The sequence below is a fragment of the Chlorocebus sabaeus genome, chromosome 20, assembly GCF_047675955.1.
Source record: "Chlorocebus sabaeus isolate Y175 chromosome 20, mChlSab1.0.hap1, whole genome shotgun sequence".
Lineage (NCBI taxonomy): Eukaryota > Metazoa > Chordata > Mammalia > Primates > Cercopithecidae > Chlorocebus > Chlorocebus sabaeus.
In genome coordinates, this window is record NC_132923.1 from 95,695,853 (window position 1) to 95,719,496 (window position 23,644).

Consider the following 23,644-nt stretch of genomic DNA (forward strand, 5'->3'; position numbering starts at 1 on the left):
CAAATCTTCCTAAAATGAATGAGTTACAGGACCTGTGCTGAACACTTTACATACCTTTCCTCATGCCTCACAGACGGTCATGAGATGGATGGTACTACTCCATGGTGTAGTACAGGAAGAAAGGCTTCAGAGGTTGAAAATTTGCCCAGGGTCACACAGCTGGTAAATTGTAGGAAATGGATTCCAAGAGCAGTCTGTGCACCTCAAAGGGTTCTCTTTTCACCATCTCTACCCTCCTTCCCAAGTTATTTTCTCTGACCTTGTTTTCTCATCTGTACAACGGGAACAAAAATCGTGCCCAACACAGAGCCTGGCACTAAAGGTTCTCAGTAAATATTTGTGCATCCTCTCCCAATCTCTGAGGCTTATTTAGGACGCATTTTCCTGGGCCAAAACTTCGTGCATGCACATGTTCACAGAAACAGGTGCAGAGCTCGATGAAGCACATCTTCAGCACGGGGGACTCAGCAGGCGCCTAACCAATATGTGCTGGGCAGAGGAGCATTAGTTTAGCAAAGACTGACGAGTACCCAGTCACAAAGCCGCAATAGTGACTCAGGCACAGGAACCCTCCTCCTGCCCCAAGTTCCCTGTCAATTCTCCTCTGCTACCACTCCCCTCCCGCTAACCCAAGGCGCGGGAAATATTTAAAACAATTTTATTCATGAAAATATGCTGTACAATGCACTCTACACAGCCTCGACACGGCACACACGCACACGCACACTCTGACGGCACGGCCACGGTACACTGCCTACGATACGCGCCGGGGACGCCGCGCCCACCGCCCGCCCCGGCCGGACACTTATAAATATGGGAGAAGGGCCAGAACTGGCGCGGAGAAAGGGGCGTCGGGGTTGGGGTTGGACGGGGCTGAGGCCCGCTGGAGAAGCTGAGACCGGTACTAGGGGGTGGGAGCGGTTGAAGAGAGGGACTGACTCCGACGGGGGAGGGAAGAGAGGGCCGGCGGGGATGGGAGGGGGAGACTGAACTGTGGGGGTGGCGGTCGTTGGAAGGCGATTTGGGGGTGGAGGGCTGCTCAGGGTGGATGGATTTAGGTAGGTGTGTTTTCAGCAGAGGGTTGCTGGCTTCAGGTGGGTGAGACTAAGACCAGTGGGAAAGTGTGTCAAGTGGGAATCAGATTCATGTTTGGGGTGGGCGCGGGGTCACGGCTAGGGCTCCGCAAATGAAACTGAAGATTTGTAAACGCTCCCTGGCCCATCTCCTAGTTGACTTCCCCGACCACCGTCCACACCAGGCGGCCCACCCTGCTCCTCCCTGCTCCCGGCCAGCCTGGAATTCAGCCTCCTCTCCCAGGCTTCCTGCCCAGGAGGAGGGGGTGGATCTCAGGAGTGTGGGCAGGGGCAGTGGGGTGCCCCGGCCCCTCCCTCCCCCTCCCCGGCGGCCGGCCTCCGAGAGGGGTCTCTAGCTGGGCTGGGGCCGCCTCCTGGGGGGCTGGAGTCGGGGGCGGGGACCCGGGAATCGGGATGGGAAGACAGAGGCCCCTTAGGGACGGGACGGGGCGCCCGGGGGCAGGAGGCGGCCTTCAGCCCGGCACCCAGCTCTGGTTGGGGGGCGGGGCCCCGGCCAGGCCCGGCGGCTGCGGAGGCAGGGCCGAATCGAAGTTGAAGTCCATTTCGTCGCTGTCCATGAAGTCGTTGAGGATGATGGACTCCACGTCGCACTCGAGGCTCCCGCTGAACATGTCGAGGTCCAGGTCGGCCGGGAAGCGGTCGGGCGCGGCGCCCAGCGGCCCGGCGGCGGCGGCCGCGTAGGGCCCGGGTAGCGCGTCCAGCAGGAGGCCACCGGGCGGGCCCCCGAAGGCGGCGGCGTGGCCGGGCGGTGCCAGACCCGCGGCGCCCGCCTCGCCGGGCAGCGTCATAAGGCTGATGGGGTGGGCTAAGGCACTGCGCGAGGGCGCGGGCGGCGCGTATGGGGCCGTCCCCTTACCAGGGTAGGCGGCGGCCGCGCCCGCCAGCGCCAGCTCCCCGGGCGCGCCCAGCACCGGGCCGGGCCTGGGCGCGGGCGGCGGCGGCGGCAGCAGCGCTGGCAGCGCCCCGGGGCGGAAGGGCGCGGCGGCCGGCGCGAAGCTGGCCTGCTTGTTCTCCTGGATGGTCTGCATGGGCAGGCGGCGCAGCGCGCCCATCGCCGGCGGCCCAAAGCCCCCGCCCCCGCCATAAGCGCCGCCCTTGCAGCCGCCGAAGTAGGCTGGCGTCCCGGTGCGGGCCCGCGGCCCGTACGCGTCCTGCGCGCCGTCCAGCAGGCCCTCGGGCAGCCCCGCGCCGCCGCCGCCGTGCAGGCCCAGCGGGCCTCCCAGCTCGGCCAGGCGGGGCAGCTCACCCGGACAGCGCGCGCCTAGCGCCGGCGACAGCGCACTGGCGGGACTCGGGTACATGAGCGGCGACGATGGCGCCAGGGCCTCCAGGGCCTCGTCGTCCTCCAGTTCGGCCGCCTCCCCGAGCAGGGGTCTCCCGCCGCCGCGGAAGTCGGCCCAAGCCTCGTAGTCGTCGCTGGCGTGCGAGGCGGGGCTGGCGGCCCACTTGGCTGCGGCAGGCACCGGCCCCGGGGCGGGCGCGCCCGGAGAGCTGTCGTCCGGGCTTCGCTCGGGCGCCTGCAGCTGCTTCTTCTTGCTTGCCTTGCCCTTGATGCGCAGGAACTTGGCCCCGTTGTCCATGGACACGGCCCTGCGCCGCGGGGTCTTGCCTGTCTTTCCACCCTCGGGGTTCAGCATCCACCACGAACTCTTGCCGGTGCCCTCGTTCTGCACGCGGATGAAGCGGGTGTGCAGCGACAGGTTATGCCGGATGGAGTTCTGTGGCCAGAGACAAGGACGCGGGTGGGAGTCGGGGGTGAGGAGGCCATGGGGAAGAGAGGACGTGATGGAAAGAAGAGGGGGAAGATAAGAGAGTGTGGAAGGAGGGGGGAGACAGGGATGAAGATGAGGTAAGGGGGTTGGGAGAGGGAGGGGACAGGTGTTAAGTACCGGGTTGGACAAACCCAGAGTACCCACCCTCTGCCCCAGAACCGCACCGCCATCCCTCCCCACTCCCACACAGAGACTGCCCAGAAGGTGGGGCCAGAGCTTTGGTCTTAGCCTTTCCCTAGGGGCATGACCAACCCTGTGGGCTACTCTGAGCCTGCGGGGGGCCTGCAGCAGGGAGCAGGACCCCCTCTCACCAGCTCAGCCAAGCCCCACACGGGGCTAACCAGGCTGCCAGGGCCCCCAGCAGATTACGTAAGGGCTTATGCCGCTGCGGCTCATTTGTCCGCCCCCCTCCCTCCCCAGCCTGGCATGGCGCCAGGAGCCCGAAAACCCAGGGCTCCAGAAATCAATCTCGCGGTGACTGATTAAGCCCTGTTTAGAACTAATTGCTCTTTCGTGTGTGGGGAGAATAAATTACCTGCTTTAATTTCGTGTCTTTAAAATGCAACTGCAGGTAGAGAAGACTGTTAACCCTTTGCTGGGAGGGCCTGGCCAGGGGAAACAGAGTAGGCTGGGGGTCCCCAAGGTGGGTCCAGGCCTGAGACTTTTCAGAGGTATCACCCCAACTCCTCTGAGCTGCTGTGAACTCCAGAGGGCTTGGATTCCAGCAGGTCCCTCAAAAGACATCGTTTTGCCACAGAGACCTCAGCCTCTTCAGTGCCCACCTTCAGGCCAGCCCAGCTCTCCTGCCTGCCCTTTGGGCTGCGTCCTGCCCTCTTCTCCTGACCCACCTGCCTGCCCTCCAAGCCCCTTCCTGGTGGAGCCTTCAAAAAATCCCCACAAAGTGTATGGCAAAGTCCGGGTTCACACACCAGAAGACCTAGGCTCAGAGAGAGGAAGTGGCTTGCCCAAGGTGGCCTTTTCTGCTGTCCCTCAGTTCCTCCGTGGGCTTCACCTGTGCCATCTCTGCATACATCCTCTTTTTTAATTCTGCTGTGCCAGTCTCCAGTGCTTCCCATGTCACTGCCTGCTTTTGCCAGGCCTGTTCTGAGGACAGAGGAAGGCAGGCAGTCCACTGGCCCCACTGGAATCTGGAGTAGAACTTCTGCTGGGCCTGCCGCACCCCACCTCTGGGGCCTCCCACCTGGTGGCCTCAACCTCCTGGTCCAGGTACTGCTATGGAAACAGCAGGGGCCTGGGTATCAGAGGGCGGGACAGGATGCCTGGCTCTTCGGCTGCCTAGCTATGTGACCATGGGATGTTTACTCAGTTTCTGTGAGCCTCAGTGAACTACTCTGAAAAAGTGAGCTACATTCAGTAACTACCTCGTAAGGCTGTAAGATCATCACATGTGCATGAATAAATGTTTGCACACCAGGTGCTGATAAACATAGGTTATATCCTCACTCTGGCCAGAAGATCTCACTCCTTAGTTCCCCCAACAGACATGCTGTTTCCATCTCTTTAACATCATGCCTTATATGTAACTGTGCTGGGCACCAACTCTGGGAAGATGGCATTCTCCAATTTCATACACTGGGGACCGGAGGCCCAGAGGCATGATGTAACTTCCCATGGCCCCACAGCTAGGCAACGATGCCAGGTACCACTCCAGCTCTGCCCAGCTCATGGACCTGCTCTTAACCTGTGAATCCACCCAGCCACACTCACAGCTCCAGCTACTGCTCTCTGAGGCTCTCCCTCCTGCCTCCTTCCCACCAGTCTCCGGGAGGAGGGGTCCTTCCTGCTGCCCAGGGTACCCTCTAACCCCTCACCCCCAGCTCCAGGCACTGACCTGACTCCTCAGGGCCCCAGGTTCCCTGTCTCTGGCACTTTCTGGCCTTTGAAGGCAACAGCTGGGACTTGCCAGCCTTGCCCTGCCTGGTTCTCCTGAGACCCTGAGGGGAGGGGAGCTGGGCCCCTAGGGAGCAGTGCTCCCTCAAGTAGATACCTGCTTCCTGTTCTCACCCCTGCACCTGGCTCCGGAGCCCCTCCACCACACCTGTGTTCAGGCTCCTAGGAGGCCTCAGTTCTCCTCCCCCATAGGACTGTCTGGCTTACAAGAGGCTCCATCTCCCACCTCCCCATTTCTCCATCTGGAGGTCACTCAGGCAACACCTCTTTATCAATGTCATTATATCCTGGAGGAAGGACACTACCAGGTACCAGCACCTAGCCAGCACTTGCCCATTCAGCCCTGGGTACTCTAAGTACTTTATCTGATGTAATCATTAGTTGAACTCCATACAAGTCAGGGATTGTGATCCCTATCTCATAACCAGAGAATGAAGCTCAGAGATGTTAAGTGAGTTGCCAAGGTCACACAGCTTAAGTGCTGTGCCAGGTATTGATTTCAGGTTGGTCTTTTGTTTTGTTTTGTTGTTTGAGACAGGGTTTCATTCTGTAGCCCAGACTGGAGTACAGTGGCGTGATCTCAGCTCACTGCAACCTCCGCCTCCCAGGCTCAAGTGATTCTCCAGCCTCAGCATCCCAAGTAGCTGGAAGTACAGGTGCATGCCACTGCTGCCCGGCTGATTTTTGTATTTTTAGTAGAGGCGCGGTTTCGCCATGTTGACCAGACTGGTCTTGAACTCCCGACCTCAGATGATTCCCCTGCCTCGGCCTCCCAAAGTGCTGGAATTACAGGTTGGTCTTATTCTAAGTCTAAAGGACATCACATTCTGCCATGGAAGACAGAAACACATCTGAGAATCCCAAAGAATCTTAGGAAGCCAGTATTCCAGTGCTCCTCAAACTTTCCATGTAAACCATCCCTAGAAGCTGGCAGCAGGGGAAGTCTGGGGGCATGTTGCACAGGCCAAAATTTCCTGCAAGTCTAAGCTTCCTTTTTAGAATTCAAGGAAATTTTGCATATACTTCATAATCCATTCACATTTTCTTTGTACACGTTATTCACATGTTTTAGAATTACCGCCAAGACAAGCTCCAGGCCTCTGAAGGTTTGCATCCTTCCCTGCTCTGTCCCATATCCAGCCAGGTACCCCTGGAGCTCAGGCCTCAGCCTGAAACCATGGCTGGCCCAACCCAGGGGAAAGAAAGGACTTGCCCAAGGCTGTCCAAGACCTGGTGGCAGAGCAGGAATGTGAGCCCAGGCCTCCTGACCCCCAACCCAGTGTTCTTCCCACTACCAAACCTGACCTAGACGAAGTTTCTCCTTCTTTGGGGGCCTCAGTGTCCTGAACTGTAAACTAAGGAGATGGGCAAGTTGTACTCTGGGGACCTTTTCAGTTTGGCACTGAAAATCCTTAGAATCATTCAGTCCAGAGGTTTTCAAACATTTTTCTTAAATAGTGGAACTCTTTCTGTAAATGAGATTTAGCGCAAAACTTAAGCATTACACACTCAAGCCATCGGGGGTGGGGACAGGAGTACCTGGATCCCCACGCACTCAGCACCCTTCTTCACAGAAAATGAAGCTCCTGGGGAGGATTCTGCAGGCCAGATGGATGGGGTCGTCAAGGCACAGAGGGATGCCATGCCTTGCTCAGGGTCAGACAAGGTAGCTCAGAGCTGAGTGAGGACCTAGGCCTCTGACTGCTGAGCTGGGCTCTGAGCCAGGTGTGCTCCAGGGCTGTGCCCCATGAGAGAAGCTCAGGCCCTGCAGCCCAGTCTGGCTCCTCAGGGCCCAGCCACCTGGTACCAATCAGAGCTCCCTGCCAGATCCAATGGCAAGCACTGATCACAGCTCTGGCTCACACCACAAGGCCTCCTGGGAGGCCAGAGGCCATGGAGGAGGTGAAAGAGGCAGAGGAGGGAGATGCCTCTGCCAGGCAGCAGTAACCAGGGCTCCCTCTTAGAGTCACCTAGCAACCCACCACCATGGCCACAGCCCTGGCATGCCCGGGCTCCCCTGGTGCCCAGAGCTGGGCACAGCTTCTGGGGCCTTATGCCTCCCACATCTACATCCAGACCTGGAGCATGTTGCTAGGGGAGTCAGGACCTACCTGATTCAGGGCCCGAGGGAGACCATCTGGGGGCAGAGGGTAAGGACAGTGGGTTATATCTCATGCCTACCCCTTTCTCCCTCAGAACCTGGGCCAGGGAGCCCAGCACCCCAGGGATTCCCCTACCAGGGAGGAGACTAGAGTAGGGCAAAGTACATCAGCTGTAGCATTGGAACTGGATTCCAGTTTCAGCCCCATCACCCATGAGTGCTATGACCCTGGGGCAAGATGCTTTCATGCTCCATTCCTCAAATGGCTCCCTGCTCCCTCTCTCACCTCCTTATAGCACGCCACATAGCAGCCAGGGTGACCCTTCAAATAACCAAGATCACGTCCATTCCTGCCCAGATCCCTCCGACACCCTCCATCTCACTCAGAGTGAGGAACAAAGGCCTTGCCATGGCCCATAAGACCCACAGTGACCATGCGGGTGCCCCGCTCCATCCCTCCCTCCCATCCTCAAACCTGCCAGGCATGGTCCCGCCCGCCCCCAGATATCCACAGAGATCTCTCCTCTCCTTCCAGTCTTTGTTCAGATGTCACCTTTTGGAACAGGGCCCATCCTCACCTCTCTTAAAAACTGTTCCTCTTCCCTGGAATTTCTTGGCCCCCGATCCTGCTGTATGTTTTTCTAAAGCATTTTCACATTCTAAATACATTATTTATCCTGTCTTTATATTAGAATATAAGCTTCATGAGGGCGGTGATTTTTATCCTTTTTTAACTGTACCTCCTGTGTTTGGTACATACTAGACACTTAAATGTTTGTCAAATGAATGAATGGATGAATGAATAAGAGAAAGTGTGTGCAAGGAGGAGTAATACTGTGTTGTAGGGAGATTAAATGAGACTGGGCAGAGTGACTGGCACAGAATAGGGGCTTTTCCAAACTGGGCAGAAAGAAGACACAGGCAGGATGAGAAGCAGGCAGTGGGGTGACAATGTCCACAGCAGTCTGACCCACTGAGGGGTGCCAGGGAGAGGGGTAGGGCATCCGTTGGGGGTGAAGGAGAGGTCCCAGGATGCACAATGCAGCTGCCTGCCCTTCCCAGCCCCCCATCCTGCTCCCCAGAGAGACTTGGATAACCCAGGGCTGGCACACACCAAGGTCTCCCCTGGGTCAGAAGACACTCCAGGAGCCCCAGTGGGAACAGAATAACCTCGTCCTTGCTGACGGTGCCTCCCTCATGGACAGGGTCTGATCCATTTGGTGGTGGCAGCTCATCTATCCAGCAGGACACCCTCATCTATTCCCAGGATGCCCTTCACCCACGAGCAGTAATGCATTCACCTGACAGCACAACCCCATTTATCCAGCACACCAGTCCCATTTATCCAGCAAGTACAACCTCATTTGCTAACAGCACTCCATTCACCTGACGGGCCCCCTCATTTATCCAGCAGGACACCCTCATTTATCCTCTGAGTCGGACACTCTCCTTCCTCCTGCGGTGTGGCTGTGTTCTCTGACGGAGCAAGCCGACTGATCCAGCAGGACGTCATCTCTACTACAAGTACACTTCATCCCCTGACAGTACAACCTCATTTATCTAATAATGCAGCCTCACCTTCCCTCCAAGTACCACCTCATTCCCTGACAGTACAACCTCGTTTATCTTCCGGTACAACCTCATTTCTCCTCCCAACACAGCTTCATTCTCCGACAGCTCAACCTCATCTAATCTTATGTCTCCAGCCAGGGCCTGCCAGATCTCCGGGAGCCAAAGGAGAGTGTAGAGAAAAGAGAGGTCCCCTCATTTGCTGTCCTCTGCCTACAAGGGCTGCCTGGTGCTATAACCATCCAATTTCTCGAGGCCCAGAAGGGGCCATGGACTGTGAGTTCCAGGCTGCTTGGCCAAGCCAGAGCTCCACTATTGCCCTGCTTCCTGTTCTGTCCCCACTATGGCTACCGAGGGCCCTCAGGATGGATTCTGGGACATGGACTCATGGTTGCTGTACCATCTTCTTCCTTCCTTATTTATTTATTTTGAGCCAAGTTTTTTCTTTTTTCTTTTCTTTTCTTTCTTGCCAGGGTATTTATTTATTTATGTATTTAGAGCCAGGGTCTCCCTCTGTCACCCAGGCTGGAGTGCAGTGGCACAATTATAGCTCACAGTACCCTTGACCTCCTGGGCTCAAGTGATCCTCCCACCCTACCCTCCCGACTAGCTGGGACCACAGGTATGTGCCACCACACTCGGCTAATTTTTATATTTTTTGTAGAGAGGAGGTTTGCTTATGTTGCCCACGTTGGTCTCGAACTCCCAACCTCAGGTGATCTTTCCACCTCGGCCTCCCAAAGTGCTGGGATTATAGGTGTGAGCCAACTCGCCTGGCCATCTCTGTGCCATCTTCTTCTGATCCTGGGCAGTGGGACTGGGGGAAGTTACCTTTTCTGGGGGACATTTAGTGGTGTACTGGCAAATGTTTAACCACCAGTTCTTCTGGAAGTTTAAAAAAAAAAAAAAAAAACCCACCTGATTTGATCTGTAGCTTTTGCTGCTTTCTGTGATATGGATACTCACATCATGGCCAATTTTAAGCTGCCACATGACGTCACTGAGTGCAGAATTGGGAAGAAGTGTGCATGATCGGCCCTCATGAACCAGTGCAAGCCAGCTCTCACACACCACTGGCATGTGCTTCAAATGCTGAAGCCAGAGAAGGGCACCCACCTACTACATGCCCAACATAAGCTAGGCTCCTTTAATCCTGATAACCATCCTGTGAGTAGGTACTGCGATTTTACAAAGGGGGTAAATGGAAGCTCAGGTGGGTTAAATGACTCCTGAGGCTACAAAGCTGGGAAATGATGGAGCCAGGCTTGGGTCTTAGGGCTGCTGGATTCCAAAGCCAGGGCGCGCTTCCCACACCTACCCCAACGTGGCAGGGGACACTCTGCTCTGCTGTCGACACCAGTGGCCACCTCCACCTTGACGCTCAAGCCCAGGCTCTCCTAGCTTTCATCAGAGACAGGAGACAAGGACCGCGCCCCCACCTACCACCGACTCTGTGCTACCTCCTGGCCTCCCTGGTACCTGGGGTCTTTCAGGATCCTCCTGGGGTCTTTCAGGATCCTCCAAGTGCGGCCCTGGGTCTTGTGTCCACCCTCGCAGCCCAAGCTCAAGGTCAGGTGTGGATGCCTGTCCAGATTGTATCACAGTCAAAGGCTCAGCCCAGCCCCTCCCTCAGGAGACTGATCCTGACTACCTGATGGGGACAGTGACCCAGCACCTGTTACTGCAGTGATCACCTGTGGGGCTGTGGTGAGGGCTCTCATCCCTCTATGATTCCCATTTCCTCCTTCCCTCCTGGCCTTCCTTCCTGCATACAGAGAGGTGAAAGACAGGGGACAGAATCCTAACTTCATCCATGTGATAGTGGCCTCCACTGTAATGGGAATAACAATCCCACCATCCACAGGGACACATGGGGCCTGGATGAGACCCCACATGTCAAGAATGTCATCCTATCCCTGTCTCGGAGCCCCAGGAGCCTCCCCATCCCACCCTTTGCCCCCACCCAACTCTGGGGCCCCAGCCTGGCCTAGGAACACACACCTGTGTCAGACAGAGTCACAGACTCCCTAAGAGTCACTTGCCCTGCCATCTGGGATGAAGTTCAGGTTCTCAGTCCAGGCCTCTTCCTGGCAAAAGAGGTGACCTGGACAATGGCAGGGACCTGAGGCCATGTGCAAATCCTCAGCACTAGAGTCTGCAGTGGAGAAGGGATAGAAGGGCAGGTGGGGGCCGGGGGGCACAGATGTCTCCAGGTGAGTGGGCTCAGGATCAACAGTGGATCCCAGAGTGGGCAGCCTGGGGCCAGGAGGAACCAATATCCAAAGCAAGGCATGAGGCTCTGGCACCCCCCAGAGAAAGCAGAGCCCACACACTACCCAGGCTGGGCAGCAAATAAACCAACAGAAGTCCAACCTCACACTGCTCCAGTGCCCATTCTTCCTTTCACCTGTGGGTTTGGGTCCAATCCCAGGCTGATAATAAAGAGCCCTCTGATGTCCTCCAGCCACCTTGGATATCCCCATCCCTGTGCCTTTGCACACTATTCCCTTTACTCTTGTCCCTCTCTCTGCTCTACCAGTTCCTGTTCCTCCATCAAGGCCAGCTCTGTGGCACCTTCCTCATCCCCTATGCAAGCCCCAAAGACAGATGCTCCCACCTCAGTGCTCCTGCAGAGATCTAACAGCAAACCAGAGTAAAGTGGTGTCTGAGCTGGCCTCCCTACTCGAACTTTGTGGGGCAATCCTTGGCTCATGAGAAGTCAGTAGCCACGAGCTGCTCAGGTCTGGCTTTTCTGTGTAGTTTCTGTTCAGCAAAATCTCAGGCCAGAGCTCCAAGGCTTGCCCACTCTCTACCAGGGTCCTGTCTGACCCTCCTCCCTGCTGCTTTCTCCTGCAGCTCCTGCTGCCTCTGCCACCTCCCTACTTGTCCTCAGTACTTCCTGCCTCCTTGGGAAAGTGAGGCAGTGAGCGGGGAAGGACTACTGCTTCCAAGACATTGACCACATGCCATGCCCTGTGCTGCCGCTCAAAAATTATCTCATTGAATTTTTGTAACAACCCTCTAGTTGGTTTATTGTCCCCATTTTACAGATGAGAAACTGAGGCTCCAAGAGACAAACTGACTTGTCCAGGGTTGCACAGTGTAAGTGGTGGTGCAGGAATTTACACCCAGGGCGCTTGCTCTTTCTCCTGCCCTGAGAGACCTCCAGAGAGGAGCCAAAGCCAAGCAGAAGCTCCAGGGTGAGCCTGGGGTAGGGGCAAGGGGACTGTCCATACTAGTTCAGCAACCCCTCCACAGACCCTCCTTCATTCAGGATTAAAAAGAACTCCTAAATGCAAAGCATTCAGACTTTTCCATCTCCCCTCTCAGTCTTAGCCCCTCCCTCCCTCTGCAGGCAGCATTTCCCCACTCCCCTGCCCCAGGCCCTGGGAGCAGCTGCAGTGACCTCACCCAGCCCTGCCCTGAGCCCAGCTCTGGGGAGGGCCCAGCAGCTGTGCCCCAGCCCTGCAGGCTGGTTCCTGGGGGAGAAAAAGGAAGAGTGGGCATGGTGCCAAGAGAACCATCTGCTCTCCCAGGGGCATGGCCACCCACACAGACACTGGCCTTGCCCCCAGGGGCCGCCCTTGGCCCTCTGTCCCCATGCCAAGGGGCTCCAGGAGCCCAGGGTGGCCCACCCAGACCGGGGCACCAGCCCTCATCTGCCATTTGTCTTCTCCTAGAGACTGAGAGGTCCTTGCAGGACATGTTGGAGCACTTAAATGTCCACTGGAAAATGAACAAGTGCTCAGAGTAAGCCCTAGGGGCAGAGGCCAGAGGCCAGGGTAGGGTGTGCTGAGCACTGCCTCCCCCAGCCCCGGCCCCAGCCTTGTCGGGCTAAGAGCCCTCAATCCCTTCCCGGGGCCCTCCATCTCTGCACATCTGTTCAGCTGGCAGGTGCCTCAGGAAGAGGGCAAGCCCCTTCCCCCAGGGCCCCAGCTCAGGTTACAAGAGGAGGAGGAGGAGGCCAGCTGAGGACAGAGGGAGGGGACAGGAGAGAGAAGCAAGAGGCTTCACAGCTTCCCAGAGTGTTGGGGGAGGGGAACTCAGAGCTGAAGAGGGAAGGGCCATGCCCAAGGTCACATAGCTTGCCAGTGGGGCAAAGAGGAGCCAATGTCCAGGGGTGGGCAGTCCTGGGTTCAAAGGTGACTTTGAACAATACATTTCCTTCATCTGTGAAAATGGGGTGCTGAACGGGCACAGTGGCTCATGCCTGTAATCCCAGCACTTTGGGAGGCTGAGGCAGGCAGATTATGAGGTCAGGAGATCGAGACTCTCCTGGCTAACAGGGTGAAACCCCGTCTCTACTAAAAATACAAAACATTAGCCGAGCGTGGTGGCGCACGCCTATAGTCCCAGCTACTCCGGAGACTGAGGCAGGAGAATGGTGTGAACGGGAGGTGGAGGTTGCAGTGAGCCAAGATTGGGTGCTACTGCAATCCAACCTGGAGGACAGTGTGAGACTCCGTCTCAAAAAAAAAAAAAAAAAAAGAAAGAAAGAAAATGGGGTGCCTAAAGCCTGCCCTGCTTGTCATCCAAGGCTATGGGGAAGGCTCTGGAGACTAGAAAGTAACAGGTCCAACTAAGGGCAGGAGGGAGCTTGGACATCTGAATATCTGACACCTCGGTCTCAGGGACAGGAAAGGGAGGCATTAGAGGAAGGACCCTATTGTTATCCTATTTTGTAGAGGAAGAAACTGAGGCTCAGTTGCCCAAGACTATGCAGAGGGTAAGTAGAGCTAGGCTCTGCCTGCCTGTTTGCCTCTAAGACTCCTAACCACATGGCTTGGTCTCACCTAAGGGATTCTCAAGGCACCAAGGGGTGCTGCCTATGCTAGGCCTGGCATCTGGGACTCTTTGGGCCTCTGCCCTATCTCAGGCTCATTTTCTCCCTGGGACCCCAGCAGCAGGCCCACACTGGGTGCCTGGGCCAGCCTCTCTCTCCTGTCCACTCCCCACAGCACCCTTGAGTGACCTCTGCCCATGTCATTCCCATAGAGAATTCACATTGAGAAGCCCAGAGCCTGGGATGCTCTTTAAGGCCACTCACTTGCTTTCCCAGCTTCAATGCCTGCTGGGCCCCACATAAGCACAGCCAGACCCTCAGGGGCTCCCCACACAGTCCTGAGGTCTTGACCTTCTTTGTCTACTTTGTCTCCCTTCCTCTATTCTACCTCCAAACACTCAGTTCATTATCTGGCCTTCCATCATGACCCTGAGCAGATTTTACCCTGCATCAGAGTCAGTGTCCTCGTTTTATCTCCCTAGCTTGACCCCTGCAGGCTGGGATCTCAAGGTCAAGGAGCCAGTCCAGTCCCCACCCAGCAGCCCTGCATAATAGGTACCCAGTGGATGTAGCCCTGGATCACAGGGAATGGAGGGAGCTGCCTCAGCCCTGGGGTCTGCAGACGAGGGGAACATCAGGCTCGTCTGCCCCCACCCTCAGGGAGCTCTCTATCTGGGAATGGGAGCCAGGGACCCCAGGGCCATTCCCCAGGCCAGAAGCCTGAGGGCTAAACTCCAAGGGATAGCAGAGAGACAATGACTGGGAGGGGAAGGGGCAGAGGGGAGGAAGGTCAGAGCCCTGGGCTAGGGCGGAGTTAGCCCTGGAGAGTTTCCTTTCTGCCACTTAGAGTAGGGTCCTGTTCCAGCTGCTTACTTTTCTCATTCTTGTTCCCTCACCTGCAAAATGGGGAAAGTAACCCTACCAGCTTCACAGGGTTGCTGGGAAATTAAATGAAAGAATGTACATAATGGCACATGGCAGGTTGAATCCTGAGCTAGAATAGTTTAGTGTGGCTAAGGCAAGGGTCAGAAGATGGGAGGGTGGCTGGAGAGGTAGACTAGGGCTGGTGGCCAGGCCTTGAGTGTCCTACTAAGGCCCAGGGACTGGATTAAGCAGCTATACACATGCCCCTCTTCTCTCCTCTTCTCTCCCTCTTCTCTGCTCTCTGACAGCAGGGGCTGTGACTTTTAGTTTCTTCACCATTCCAGTTCCAGAGAGGCTTCCTGAGTATTTACAACCACACAGACTCTGGCCTTGCCCCCAGGGGCTGCCCTGGGCTCTCTGTCCCCTTGCCAAGGGACTGCAGGAGCCCAGGGCAGCCCTCCCTCTCTCCTGCAGCAAAGGCTCCTAGTAGCAAAGCATATCAGCCCTGGCTGTGGCTCCATTCTCTTCATCCATGTCCTATACAGTGTGATTTCTAAGCCATGGGGTGGCTGCATGATGGTGACGTGGTGGCCCAGTCCCTGGGTGCTGACTACATGGGGTTCAGATCTCTGGAGGACCCAAAAGGAGTGAGGAAGAGGGGTGTAGCCTCAACCTGGGCAGCCTGCTTGGAGAAGAAGCTGGTCCATGCTGGGAGGAAGAGACAGGGGGACAGGCAGGAGGCCAAGAAGCCACCCTCTAAGGTATTGGTTCAGAATGACCTGTCACCAGCCATATACAGATTCCAGAGCTCACCCCGATATAGAGGATCTGAGCTGGGGACTGGAAGCTTGTGTTGTCAGAAAGCTTCTAGGTGACTCTGATCATCAGCTAGGTTTGCAAACAACTAAGGACTTGAGGCAGGAATTCTCAATCAGAAGTCTTGGGTTCCAGAATCACCTGGAAGGTAGGGCTTTGTTCAAACCACCCAAGACCCCACCTAGTTTCTGAGGGGTATCCCGAGGGGTCAGCCAAGGAGAATCAATAGGTGCCTTGGTGACCGTGTGACAACAGCAGTGGGTGTGGGTTGAGAATTCCAGTGTCAGGTGTGAAGGTGGAGATGCCAGGGTGACCTGAGATCAGAGGAAGCAGGAAAAGTGGGAGAAAGGGCAGGGCCTGGACAAGGTAGGCTGAGGGCCTATGGGTCCCAGCAGAGGAGTTTGGACTTGGTTGACTTCCAGGTGAACCAAGGAGCCTAGGAGGGTTCTGCAGCAGGAGAGCCTGGGGGCAGGAGGGCTGGCTGGCGTGTAGAGCTGACAGCACCAGCACGGGGAGATGCAGAAATGTGGCAGAGACAGACGAGTCTGCAGCTAAATCCAGGCTCCGCTATGCTGCCTTGGCCAAATGACCTCATTTTTCTGGGCCTCCATTTCCTCAACTGCAAAATGGGGTTATTAATGTGTACCTAGCGGGATCCAGGGAGGATGAAATGAGAGAATGTATGTGAACTGCCCAACTGACTGCCTAGCACCCAGATATTAATTATCTTACCTCTCTTTCTCCTTTCCATAAGAAGCACCCCCACTTACAGACCAGAAAGGTTTCTCTCTGCAAAGAGGGAGGCCCTTGGGGGAGGGTGTGGGAGGCCCCTCCCCCACACGCCACCTGGCCCCCCTCCCACCTCCACATATGGGTTGGGGGGTGGGGAGAGGCAGCAAACAGCCAAACCCTCCCAAACAGGAGTTGGTTTCTATGGTAACCAGGGTGCCAGGAGAAGGGGGGTGCTCCAGATCCAGCTGTCCCCCTGAGAACCCTACCCAGGCCCCAGAGCCTGAGCTCATGCCCATCCAACACCCTGAACCCCCATCTGCCTGCTCTGGGGGCCAGCTGGAACTGCCATAAACACTCCTTTCATTGTACCCAGAGCATATTTGCCACCTGGGTACTGCCACAGACAGGACAGGCATCTTTAAACAGGAGTCCCAAGTTCAAGTCCACCCACACCTGTACTCACATGTGTCCATCTGGGAGAAGTCCTCTCAGTACTATGTGCCCTCTGTCCAATGAACCCCTCATGGCTCCAAGAACCAGTGAGCTTGTAAGTTACGGCACTGAACCGAAAAGAGACTGTGTTAAGGCCCTTTGGACACAGATGAGAACACTGAGAACCAGAATGGGAGAGAGGTTTGCTCCAGCTCACACATGCAATGGATCAGGTTCCCTACAGGTAGGTGTTCTGTCCAGCCCCTCACCTACTCCTGACTCCACAGCTGACTCCAAATGACACCAAAGGGCTGGACTAGGACACTGTGTGATGCTGAAAGGGGATGGGGCACTGCTGGGGAGAAGGAAATAAGTCCTAAAAGCTTTAAGACTCATCTAGCAGCCAGGCATGGTGGCTCATGCCACTATGTAATCCCAGCACTTTGGGAGGCTGAGGCAGGTGGATGCCTTGAACCCAGAAGTTCAAGACCAGCCTGGACAACATAGGGAAGACCCCTGTCTCTACAAAACACCTTTTTTAAATTAGCCCAGGTGGGATGGCCTGTGCCTACAGTCCAGCTACTCAGGAGGCTGAGGTGGCAGGATCACTTGAGCCCAGGAGGTCGAGGCTGCAGTGATCTCTGCCACTGCACCCCAGCCTGGGTGACAGAGAGAGACCTTGTCTCAGAAAAAAAAAAAAAAAAGACTTGTCTAGCAACAGAATGGGCAATCCCAGAGACCGGTGAGTTCCTAGTTGCTGGGAGTGTGTCAGAGGGGGTTGAGTTGGGGAGGAGTCAGGGGTGCAGAGACTGGGTTCCAGGACTCTCCAGCTCTTTGGAGAACCCAAGTCTGATTGGAACGTGAGGGAGCAGGCACCAATCATAGGCAGGTCCAGCCCCACCCTCTCCTGTTTCCCAGGCACCCCCCCACTCCAGGTAAACTAGGGTTGGGAAGGGGATCTAGTGAGTCTGCTGGGAGGTAAGGGAAACTGAGGTGAAGAAGGGGCTCCCCCTGCTGTAGCTGATATACCCACATCCCACTCAGTACTTGACTACCCCTCAACCCTTACACCCCATGTGGTGGTCACCACTAGCTGCCACTCAAAGACGGGGAAGGTCCTTTCAGAGTCCAAAATACGCCCTTCCCTCCAGCCCCTGCCCCACCTCAATCCTACCCAATGGCACAGAAAAAGCTTGAGCTTGGGGTCCAGTTCCCAGGCCCACCACTTCGCAGGTAGCGACCTCAGGGCAAGTCACTTCCCCACCTGGAACACAGGGATGCCAGCCCGCCTGGGTGGCGGTGAGGGTCTGATGGGAGTGCTCTGGACCAGCGGGTGCCTCTGTCCCGGCCCCCTCAGCCCTCCGCCCCTCTGGCAGGGCCTCTCCAGTTCCTCAACCTAGTCAGTCCCTTGGCTAGTCAGCTCCCTTTAGTCAGTCCCTTGGCTGGAGCCCTCAGGGCGTGCAGAGAGGGGCCCCCCCAGACCAGCAAAAGTGGGGGCTGGGGGCGCTGAACTTTCGAACCCGCAAACCCCCCGCGCCGTTCATTACCTTAACGCGAGTTAAAAATAACCGTCTCATCTCTTTAAATTAGTCTGTCTGCAATTACCGCCTGGCACGGCGCTGCCCGCCATCGTCCCGCTGGAGCGGCGCCAGGTGGCAGGCGGGGCCCTCACCCTGTCTGTCGGTCTGTCTGCCTCCCGGCCCCCTCCTCTCCCGCCGCGTGGCGGCCCCAGGGGCCTCCCTGAGCCCCGCCTCCTCAGCTCCCTAAGTTGCGCGGGGTGTGGCGGGGGCGGCCGCTGTGGGGCCGGAAGGGAGAGAGGGGGTCCGCGGGGAGCAGAGTGGGGTGGGGGGGCTGGGCACGGCAGCGGGGGAGGGGCGCCGGGAGGCCCGGGAAGCCGGAAGGGCCCGAAGCGCGCCAGCGCTCGTGGGTGGGTGTGAGCAGGTGGCCGTGGGAGTCTGCCGGGCGTGCCAGCAACTGTGCCAGGAGCGGCTGGCACGGGCTCGTGCCCAGGAGGCGGGCAGCTGCCAGCCCCCCGCTCATGCAGTGAGGGGGGTGAGGACACCCCCCAACCGGGGCTCACACCGCCTCCTCCCGCACCCCCATCAGCCCTTGGGGCTGGGGATCCCCGGAGGACAAAGGAGGAGGAGGGAGCCCTGCTGGAGCAGGCTTGGGGGAGAGAAGGGGGTGGCTTCAGCTGACAGCCACTGCTCGGGCTGTAGCAGGACCCTGCCCCCAGCCTCTCAAATCAGTCCCTCTCTTCCAGCCCCACCCCACCTGGAACTTACTGGGCCAGATGGGGGTGGTGCCACCCCTCCTAATCCCACCTCTCATCAGCCAGGCTGCCCCAGCCCCTGGGAGAGAAGGGAAGTTCCCATCCAGTGTGCTCCTTCTGGGGACAGGAATGGGAGGCGCCCAGGCCTGGCCTGGGAGCTCCCAATGGAGCTGGCAGCCAGGAAACACAAAAGCAGGCAGAACAACTCCAGGGGCGCTAAGTGGAAGGTGTGCCAGAACTCAGAGCAGCCTGAAAGGCTTCCCAGAGGAGTCCAGGGCCAAGGGAAAGTGAGACTGGAGCATCTGAGAGAAAGTGGGAGGCTTTATCTGGATATTCACAGTGTTGGGACACTGTAGAGGGACCGCCTATCCAAGTCCCCATCCTAGGCCTGGAGGGGAACACAACCAGCCCCTTTGGCTGGGTTCCCAGCAATGAGCCCAGCCTCTCTAGGCCTCAGCATGGTCTGGGTGTCCCAAGCCTGCTGCTGGTCTTGTCTTCTCCAATTCCTGTCCTGCACCACTCAGCTACCTCCCTGCATCATAGGTGTGACCACAGGGATAAGGCCAAACATGTCATCCCTTCCTGATCTGGCCCATTCCACCCTTCCCATGCCACCTCCCTGTTGTGCCTGGACACCCTTGGTTTGAGCCTGGCACACCCAAACTGTCCCCAAATCAGACATGCACAATTTCACCTCCCTGCCTTTGGGAATGCAATCAATACTTCCTGGAAGACTATCTCCCAAATTCTCCCCTCCCCAATGAAGGCAGTGCACACCAAGTGCCACCTCCTCTGTGAGGACCTCCTTGACTCCCCCAGGGTTTCTAACTCCCCTTCCCTGAACCCCTACCCCTATCCCCAGCCTTTCCTATCTACAAAACACAAGACCTGGGTGTGGAACTGGCTAAGTCCTGATTATTCTGAAATAGATCCAATTAATGCCTTCTCCTTTGGTCCCCCGCCCCATCTAACACAGGGTTTGGTACACCCCAGGGATTCAATTGCAGTATGTTTGTAGGGGAGGGGAATAAGGAGAGAACAGTGGGCCCTGGCCCCAGGTCTGGCACCTGAGGTGTTCTGTCTGTCAACCTGAGCCTGGCTGGGAGTTGGGATGGCTTTTTCACCAGGCCTCTGGAGGAAATGACTGGGAATGGGGAAGGGCACCGTGCAGGAAGCTCCAGGAATAAGTGGGGAAGTAGGCTCCCTGGGGAGCTGGGTAGAGGGTGAGATAGAAGGGGACAGCATGGGGCAGGCCCCTTTCCAGTGTCTGGGTGGTCTCTGCGAAAACCTAGGTCAGGAGCCCACGTCTGAGGCTCCCTCTCCAACGCCCAGCCCATGACTGGGAGCCCAGGCACAGGGACAATCGGTGTGTCCCTAGCAGTGTGGTGCAGTGGAAACCGCATCCAATGGGCAGGCAGGAGGCCTGGGCCCTCATCCAAAGCCTGCTGCTCAGTGATGCCCTGGGAAGACTCCTATTCCCTTCTAGGGCTTCAGTCTCACCGTCTGAGAAATGAACTCATGGGTCTAAACTATCTCCAAGCATATTCTCAATCACATTTTAGGATTTATACCTCCCTATATTCAAAAGCCTTCAATGTGCCCCTCCCAACCCCAGCTGCCAGCAGGACACTGTTCCAGAGGTGCTTGGGGACCCTGGAGGGAGAAACATGTAGGCTGGATTCCAGCTTTCCCATCTACTAACTGTGTGACCAGTTCATTCCTAAATACAGGCCTCAGGGCCTTCCTTGTACTTGGGACCAATGCCAGCTTTGGGGACCCTGGAGGGAGACCATTTGGTCACAGTAAAACCACCTCAGGGACTGTTGAGAGCATTAAAGGCAGATGTGTGAAGGTGCCTCTCACAGTGCTTGGCCCCAAGACCTTCAATGAACTGCAGTTCTCTCCTGACTTCTACCCTCATGTTTCCTCTTCCCATCTTTCCCCATGCTGCCTGATGTGCAAGCCGAGCTGGAGCTACACCTCCTGCAAGAAGCCCTCCCGGCCACTCTGGCCCAATGTACTGTCCCCTGCCTCAGCATCCTGCGCCATCCACTCAGTTCCCTGCTCTTTCACTAGACACACACTCGTGGCTTCTTGGTGTCAAGACTGTATGCTGGGTGCTGTGGGCACAGAATGGCTCTGACACTGCCACTGTCTTCCAAAAGCAGGGTAGAGAGGGGAAATGAGACAGACACAAATAACTAAAACCCGCTACCTGCAGGGAGAGGGCCAGAGAACCGGGAGTCCTAAGCTAGCTAAAAAGGGTTAGGGAAGGCTTCCTGGAGGAGGCATCTGAACTCTGTACCCTTGAGGACACTGAATATATCTCCAGGGAGGAGTAGGCCAGGGCAAGGGGAGCAAGGAGGTGGGAACAATTCCCAAGTGCAGGACACACTTGGGAGAAATGTGTTCTGGTGGGGGTTGAGCCCAAGCGGATGGGAGAGGCGATGCAGAAGGAGACCCAGGTCTACTCCTCCGGCCTGTGTTCCTGCTCCATAGTGGCTAGTGAGGGACAGAAGCTGCCAACACTAACCCTGAGAGCCGTGGGCTCCCAGGTCAGGATACCCTGGCTCTACAATGCTGCCCCTGGGTATCTAGAGCTGTTCATGCCCACAAGTCTCCCCTCCTCCACTGGCACACCTCCTTCCTCTGACCCAGCTTGCAGGCACCACAGGGCACAGCCCCCTCCCTTGATATAGGCATGCGTCCCTCACAGAGGCCAGCCCTTCCATAGGGAGGCTGACAGCTCACCTCGTAGGCACAGGTACGCCTCCAGCCTCCTCTCCCCCAAAGGCATAGACTATCCCCACTCTCCAACAAGATGGTCAGGGGAGGAGCTGGGTCGAGAGGCCACAATCCAAGCAAGCTCCTGTCCCCTCCTAAGATGGCTCCCCGCTTTCTACTGGCTGGCACTGAGGCCTCCCTGGGGTACCCTGCCCCTCCCCCAGCCCCTAAATGGATCTGGGCTCCGACAGCCAGGGAAGTGGAAAAAAGCATCCTGGGTGGGTATGGACAGATCCCCAGCTCTCAACACCCTGCCCTCACACCACCAGGGGCCATGACCAGTGACCCCCATCCTGATCTAAGTAAGGGGGGGCAGCAGCCACCCCATGGAGAACTCAGATCTCAGGTCACCTGCTGAGTTCCCCACTCTGTGCTGGTTGGTGCCCTAGGGTGAACTCTGGCACCACAAGAAGAACTGTGGGCCCATGGTCATACTCCTCACCCTGGGGACAGCTCTAGGAAGGGCAATGATAGAGATTTGGGAGGGAAAGCCGGCATTGGCCCCAAGTCATTATTCCAGCACTCTCAGAAGGGTGCCCTGGTGAAAAGGGTAAAACAAGAGTCACACAAAGCAGACTCGGGGGAGGAGGAGGAGGGTCCCCAATGTCCACGGCCTGGGAATGGGTTCCTCTGCTATGCCCCCAAGGACAGGGTGGGGACATTCCTCGGGGACGCCTCAAAGCGGCAGTCCCTTGTCACCCCACCAGACCTCCCACCCCGCATCCCTCCCCGCAAGGGAGCACGCACACAGCTGCTCCCAGTACGCCCCCGCCCGTCGCTGGTCAGCCCCACGCCCTGGGCACACACTCTGTGACCCCGGGGGGTGCCAAAGAGCCCTCCTCCTGACTGCCCACCTGCAGCCCAGCACACCTAGCAGCCCCTGGAAGCCCCAGTCGGCGTCCCCAGCCCCCTCCCCAGTCGGACGCCCCCACCTTCCAGCCGGCCGAGCTGTTGCTGTCGCCTTTATCCTTGAAGTAGGGCACGTAACGGACCATCCAGTCGTAGATCTGCGAGAGCGTGAGCCGCTTGTCCGGGGCGCTCTCGATGGCTTTGGTGATGAGGTCGGCGTAGGACAGGTTCCCCCACGCGTTCCGCCGAGAGCTCTTCGCTTTCCGCAGCGGTCCGACCTCCGCGCCCAGGGGCGGCGCTGGGGCCATGGCCGGGGCCGTAGCCCGGCGCTCCGGCCCGCAGTCCTCGGCGCCCTCGGCCACCCCTGCGCCCAGCGCTCCGTCCTCGTCGCCGGCCAAGTCAGGCTGCGGCAGGGGCCAGGTACACGAGCGCGGCCGGCTCTGCGGCGCGAAGTCCGGGTCCACGTCCACCTGATGCGCTCGCAGCTTCGCAGCCATGGTCCCGCCCGGCTCGGGCGAGGAGGGGAGGGAGGCTTCGCGGAGGGTGGGCGGGCGGCTCCGGGATCTGCACGCCCCGGGGAGGCCCGCGGGAGGGGTCCCTGGCGGCGCTGTCTCAGTCGCGGGGCGCCATGGGCCGAGGCGCGGAGGCAGGGGGCTGGACGCGCTGGGGAGCACGAAGGGAGGGAAAGACCGGGGCAGTGAGGGGGCGGCGGCCCGGGAGCCCAGCGGGCACACACCTCGCCCAGCCCCGTTTCTAGCACCTGCCGCCTGCCTGCGCCTGCAGCCACCACCGCCACCGCCGCTGCCGCCGCTCCCCGGGCGCCGGCCCTGCACACGGGCCCCGCTCTCCCGGGACGAGGCCGGATTGCACCATGCCGGAGCCCGAGCCGGTGCCGGAGCCCGCGCCGCCGCCGCCCGGTGAATGCCGCCGCCGCCGCCGCTCCGGCTCCAGCGCCAGCTCCCGCGCCTGCCGCGCTCAGCGCCGGCTGCACCTCAGGATGGGCGGGGGACGGGGAGGGGGCGGGCCCCGCGCGGGAGGGGGCGGGGCGTTTCGCCTGCGGCCGCGGAATCCTCAGCCAGCCCAGGTGCCCCGCCCGCGGGCTGGGAGACGGGGTGCGGAGCTCCCAGCTCGGGGCGACCCCGCCGCAGCCCCTGCAAGCAACAGCGCCGCCTACGGAGCAGGGGCGGAGCGGCTGGCGCGACCCCGCCCCCTGCTCGGCGCGGAGAGGGGGCCTAGGGGGCGGGGCCTTAACGCTCCCATTGGTCCGCGACTGGACTGTCCCGCCCATGGACTCAACAGGATCCCTCCCAGAAGCGCGTCACCGGTTATTGTTACAACCCGGGGTTTCCCGGGGCAACGGGATGGGCGGGGCTCAGGGCACTGGCCCCGCCTTCTACTCCGGAGAGGACTGCCCCGCCCTCTGTTTCTAGACCCCTGACGTTCTCAAGTCTCCGTTCCAGGAACCTGACAGGGAGGATGCTCGAACTCTACTCTTCTTTGTGCCCTGGACTGGGCTGGGGAAAAAGAATAGGTCAAGAATACTTGGGTTCTAGGCCAGGCTTTGCCACAATTCTCGCTCCTCCATCCGCAAACATGTTCTTCATGGTGCCTGTGGGCATAGTTTTAGAGCTCCAGTTCTCAAAGTTTAACGCAGAGCAGAATCAT

General features: G+C 58.1%; 1 protein-coding gene across 1 annotated transcript; it reads right to left on the reverse strand.

Moving 5' to 3' along the window:
- Positions 1-642: 642 nt before the first annotated feature.
- On the reverse strand, positions 643-22,973 carry FOXO6 (forkhead box O6). Its single transcript, XM_007979209.3, has 2 exons — positions 22,063-22,973; positions 643-2,812 (listed from the first exon to the last, which is right to left on the reverse strand). Exons 1-2 carry the CDS (start codon positions 22,474-22,476, stop codon positions 1,547-1,549), a joined length of 1,680 nt encoding a protein of 559 aa, XP_007977400.2. The 5' UTR covers positions 22,477-22,973; the 3' UTR covers positions 643-1,546.
- Between the last annotated feature and the right edge of the window lie 671 nt (positions 22,974-23,644).